Below are 5,977 nucleotides of genomic sequence, written 5' to 3' on the forward strand. Positions count from 1 at the left end.
AGAACCAATTAGTCATAGATATATTTGTCAACTGGCCTAAACAGAACACAAATCAGTGTAAATTGTACCTCCAAGATCTGCTGATTAGAGTGCGTTAAAACCTATTGTCTATAGTTCCAATCATCCTTTGTTCGAAAAGTGTTACTTAGTTTTCCTGCCTGAATAAAGTTACCTGGTACCTTTTCAGTCAATGGGAAAAAGAAGGGGGAAAAGCTTTAGCTATTTTAGATGTAATGCACACACTATAAATTTTAAATGATGCAGTAAATACTTCACACATTAAATTTCCTGATAGACTCTAGAATCTGAGGTACCATAACCTCTGCAAGTGAGGTTTTAATATATTACCTATTTTTTTATTACAAAATGCTCAGTATTTCAATGTCTACTCAATTAAAATTGAGTACCTATACTTTGGTGGTGTCGTGTTAAGAAGCTGTGCTGCAATCCCAAAGGCACATGGTTTGAATACACTAGCTGCACCGAGGAGAGAGATGAGCAATCTCCTCCCACTTGATTAACTGCCTCTGAAATCCCTCTGGAGGGTTGGCTTTGGGTCGGTTCCGACTCAACTGTGCACAACAACAGCATACCATATAAACCAAGAAAGTGTTAGTCTGCACAGATGAGTAACGTCAACTCAAAGTGTGTGGCTTTGAGGAAGGCAGCATTTCCACTAAGGTTCCCACTCGCTGCTCTGTGCGCACGGAGAAGGGAAAGGTCCCTGAATGCATCTGCACAGGTGATGCTGCACTGCTGCTAGCCTTGTCAACCCTACGCTGCATTTGACACAACTATTACACCTTTTTGTTGATTTCTAGTTGCTGTGGGGCTGGTTTCTGACCATGGTGGCCCTTATGCCCTATCCCGACTGACAATCGTGGTAGTCAATGTAGTTGGCTGAAGCCTGTCCATCAGATGAACATTCAATCCCCATGGACAGAAGAGTGGTGGGTGCTCACCATGTACAATGGCCAGAAACCCAGATGCCTCCTACATGGAAGGCAAATTCTACTACTGCCAAGTACTGCCCTGTCAGCCCATTTACCAGCACTTATTAACTCTGTTTTTAAAAAAGATTAATGAAAAATCCCAACTGAACATTTCATATTTTGGTATGTTGTTATGTGCCATTGAGTTGCTTGTGACTCATAGTGACCCTATGTACAACAGCCCTAAACCCTGATCTATCCCTTGCCAATCTTATTGTCTCCAACTCACCTATCCCCATCACCCCAGTGACTAAAATCAATCCATCTCATCAAGGGTCTTCCTCTCTTCTGCTGTCCCTCCACCCTCCCAAGCATGATGTCCCTCTCCAAAGATTGGTCCCTCCTTGCAACATGTCCAATGTCAGATGAAGCCTCAGGATTCTTGCCTCCAAGGAGCAGTCTGGCTTCACCCTCTCCAGGACAAACTTGTTTGTTCTCCTAGTTGTCCATGATATAGTCAACACTCTTCTCCATCACCAAAGCTCAAAGGTATCAACTCTCCTTTTATCATCCCTATTCATTGTCCAGCTCTCTGAAGCATAGCAAGTGATGGCAAAGACTACATCCTGTGTCATGCACACCTTAATCTCCAGACTGACATTGTAGACATACCTTTTCAGATCATCTTGTTAAAATCTGTGACTCCTACAATTTAAAGAATGTTTAGATTTAGCTTCCTTTCCCTGAAGAAGTGATGCTCCTATCTCCTCTCCTCTCTGAACATTTCACTTATTCAGATTCACCTCTGGCTATGGCCTTTCTGCTTCACCCTAAAAGTAGATAGATTTGCATTTTGAGATTTTCAAAACACAAGGTACCTATATTCACACTTATTTTTTTGTCAGGAAATTAGCACATCCTTTCAAAACCCAAGGTCTAAATGCTACTGATCTGAGGATTTGATCTCAATTAGACCTAAAATTAGGGAAGTTAATGAAGAGATTGATTTTACAAATAGGTCATTTTGTTAATTATTTCCCTTATATATGTCAGATACTAATGAAAATCCCCCATTTACCTATTTTCAAGATGATGAAAATAAACATCAGTGTGGAAAGTACTTGAACCACTCCCTGGATACCACCCTGACCTCTCAAGGACCCAGGCATGCAATGGAAAGCACTGGTGACCTCAGCTACGCAGACAACAGGGCAAGGGTTATAGAGAAGGACAGGCACACCTATCTATGCATCCCTGGCTCCCAACAATTCCTCACAGGATAATCTATGGCAGGAAGTCTTCTGTCTCAAACTTCTCATTTGAGTATGAACAAAGTAGGAGGAGATACTGACATTTCTCCCAAGGGTGGGCATGGTACTGGGGAAATTCCACTCTGTGGTCTAAGTCAGGCTGCACTGGGAACATCGTTTTTGCAAGCACACGCCTTCTATTCACTCTCATCAGGGCTCCTTCTTCTTCTTTCCCCGACCTTGTCCTCCAGTCTCATCCAGGCTCTCGTCTGCCGGGAAGTGTGTTTCTGCACAATGTTAGCAGGCAGTGGTAGCTTCTGTTTTCCTGTTCCCTTCACACATGTGTAATTCTTACCTTGATCAGACCTAATACCTCTGCCAACTGAGAAGTTTTTTATTTGATTGGATCCAAGATGACACATTCCGGGAAGTGAAAGCAAACACTGAGACTCTGGCCAATAATGGAAAGTGTTATCATCCATGTAGCAATTTTACAAGCTTGTTGATAACCTTGAGATAGAATAATCTTCCTAGAGAACAGCACAGATTGAAGACTTCAGTGCCCTCTCAACCCATACAATGTGATTTTCATTCAACTTGACATTACAGAGGGAAAGAAGTGGGAGCTACCGGAAGGGGGGAGCCGAGGCTGGGGGGCAGTCTCCATTCATACTCTAATGGGAGAAAAATAACAACCAAGTTAGGTTTTGCTGGAATGTAACATGTCCACAGCTTTATCACTCTGGAGGCACATTTTGACATAACAAACTACTGAGAAAGAATCACTTTTATCTAGGTCAGAAAGATTTCCAAGTGTTAGAGAGCTTAGAGGAAGTACAGTTCAAAACAACAGGAAAACTACAATCTGTACAGAAATTGTCAAGTCTTGAGACTGCCTAATAGTTTTCACCCAATGCACTGTGATTACCCACTGGCTTATAATGGTATCACATTTTGATTCCAGAGCCTACAAAAATAAAATGAACCACATTTTATGACGACTACATGTATAATAAGATGCAGATGGTACAGGAAACAGATGCCTCTGACATCATCTCCCATGTGCCTTCAACTTTTGCAGACACTGGTAGTCTGTCTGTGAACTCATTCAAATGGATGCAAGATAGCCAGGCAGTTTTCCAATTCTGTATCCAGTCTAAAAAAAACATTGGCAGCAGAGGCAATGTTTGAGTCATACAGTGATAACTCCACAGAAAGAAATCTGACTCTGAATCTGTTAGGCTTTCCTGCAAAATTAATACTCAAGGTGGGGAGGAAGTTCCTCACAAGTACTGGAAGTTTAGTTATCAGTTAACCACATCTTTTTCTTGACACAGAAAAGGACTGGATGATGATGATCAGTTATGGCTTCGGGGAAGGGGAAAGATTTAAACACAGAAGCATAACTAAGATAACTAAGATAACCCACCAACCAGGGGAACCCACACTGTTCCAAGGAAAGTTCCTAGGGTTTTGCAGTCAGAAAAAGGGAACAGTTTTAATTAAAAGGTCATTATTTCTGACCTCAATCAATTTTATCTATTCTGTACTTCCAAGGAGGAATCCTATAGTTTTGAAAGAAGCTTTCAATACTCCTGCAGTGATATCACCATTGAATATCACAGACAGTAAAAGGCTTTCAGTGTGTGTGCAAGTACAGCCCAAGATAAATACCTTAGAAGACCTTTAAGAAAAAAAGATAAAGATCTTTTTGTATTTCATCCTGAAAGCAAAAGATACTTGGGTAAAGCAGTAACTACAAGGCCTTTTAGCAGTGTTTGAGGTCCCAAGATAGAAAAGTTAAAGATGAAGGAAATTTAGACAAAAGCCTTTCAAATCTTTCCATCTCCCTTGACCCCCGTGATATAACTTCATCTGCACTTCTGTAGCAGAGAAAAAAAAATAATAAATTTAGAAGCAAAGGCAAGGAAAGTGGTGGATAAAAACAAATCATGCTCGGCCAAATATGGTCTATTCTTAAAATAATTTCCCTGTGCGAGTAACAGACTGAAAACACACACACACATACACACAGAATACAAGAATAAACAAACTCTTCTAATTCATATCCACAAACTGGGTTGAAAAGCATTAGTGCAAATGTATGCTGACCTGCAGCATTTAGTCCAGAAACTTTGGATATCCTAGACGATCCATCAATGTCCAGCAGATGTTTTCAATCAGTTTAATTTCATCTCTAGGCAAGTTCTGTTTCCAAATATTAATATTAGTTGGTGATACTTCCCCTTCATAGGGAAGGTAAAAAAGGTTCGTAGAGGTGGCAAACAATATTTGGTTTAAACTAGCGGGAGACAAAGGAATTCCAAGAAAGGCAAAAATCCTTTCAGTGGTTTTCTGAGGAAAATGCACAATATCTTCAAATTTGACCAGCTGGTAGCTAGTCGGCAGCAAGTCTGTGTTTATTCTCAGGGCTGCTGCTGTGTTTGCTAGCCAGAGATGAGACAACAGGGAGACTGCATTTGACTGGGATTTTGAAAACTCTTTCCTCAACGATTCATATTCAAAGGCATAGCCCGAATCTAAGTTACACTTTTCTTTACCATCCTCAATTTTAAACAATTTACCCAAGTGCTCCGGCACATTCTTCAAGGAGTAAAGACTTGGCTTACTGCTGTACAGTACTGAATAAACCCAAGCTCGAGGGTCTCTTACTACATACAGTGCCCTCAAAGAAGCTCCTAAAACTTCTTGGAAAAAGTTAAGTTTTAACGTCCAGCTCCCGCTGCTTAAACTGAGCACAGGTCGTGCACTAGGGTAACAGACCAGGTGTCTCCTCAGAGCCCTAATATATTCAGCGTCTCTGTCAAAGGTGCTTTTCATTCTACTTCTTTGTTCCTGCAAAGACTCTCTCCTTTTCGATTTCCTTTTTCTGTCTTTATTTGCTGGAAGATATTGGGTGAGTTTACCCCTACTGGGTTCATGCAGATGGATGTTTTGTAAATGTAGTTTTGTGTCCTGGACTAGGGACTGCAACCAGCCTCGGAGTAAACGAAAATGACCACTGCGGACATCGGACGCCTTCCACTCACAGGCATCTACAAAGGAGTCAACCTCAAATTCTGTTTCTGGGATATCAATATAGGGCGTAGGGACCCGGATGTAGAGAAAATCACTACTGTTGAAAAACAGCTGTTTGAGGATTTCAGCTCCTGAGCCAGGAAGTGAGGTAATGACAACACTGGGGAGACTGACGTGGTGCTCTTCAGACGAAGGGGCCTTCCTGGCTGCGCTGGCCAATGTCCTTGTCCATTTTGCACAGATGGGCTGAGTGCAAGTGCTCCACACATCCAGCAGTTCAATACACCACAAGGCGATAACCAGGATTAGTATCCACCGCATCAGCTTTCGGAAAGAAATGTAAAATTGCCACTGGAAAGCTAAAATCACCAGACTAACACACAAAATCAATCCAACCACTATATTAAACTTGAATCCAAAGGGGAAAATAACTCTATCATGTTTTATGGGCTTTACCACTGCTTGTGTGCCCAAACCAAATCTCGTGATTTGGCTCTCGTCAGCCACGTGGGCATAGCCACCAAATCCCAAATAACTGAACCTGGTCTTCAGGTGATGGTAGTCAGTTACAATGGAAACAATGTGCTCAGTACTGTTGACACTGAGAGAGAGTTGAAGCCCAGACTTGGAATTGTCAATAAATCTGCAGCTGGAAACATTGACGTAAGGTCCATAAAACACATATGCAATCCTCACGGTCGCGGATGCCACTGGAAAGGTGACATTCACAAACTGGGTCCACCGTTTCTTAAATTC

General features: G+C 41.7%; 1 protein-coding gene across 1 annotated transcript; it reads right to left on the bottom strand.

The window, feature by feature from the left end:
* Positions 1 to 4,283: 4,283 nt before the first annotated feature.
* On the bottom strand, positions 4,284 to 5,971 carry DSEL (dermatan sulfate epimerase-like). Its single transcript, XM_006892743.1, has one exon. The coding sequence runs from the start codon at positions 5,540 to 5,542 to the stop codon at positions 4,304 to 4,306; it is 1,239 nt and encodes a 412-aa protein (XP_006892805.1). The 5' UTR covers positions 5,543 to 5,971; the 3' UTR covers positions 4,284 to 4,303.
* Between the last annotated feature and the right edge of the window lie 6 nt (positions 5,972 to 5,977).

The sequence above is a fragment of the Elephantulus edwardii genome, unplaced genomic scaffold (assembly GCF_000299155.1).
Source record: "Elephantulus edwardii isolate Elephantulus edwardi_28Jun2011 unplaced genomic scaffold, EleEdw1.0 scaffold00118, whole genome shotgun sequence".
Classification (NCBI taxonomy): Eukaryota; Metazoa; Chordata; class Mammalia; order Macroscelidea; family Macroscelididae; genus Elephantulus; species Elephantulus edwardii.

Excerpts from the sequence above, each read along its gene's own strand:
- DSEL (XM_006892743.1), bottom strand. The coding sequence starts at position 5,542 with ATGCGGTGGATACTAATCCTGGTTATCGCCTTGTGGTGTATTGAACTG.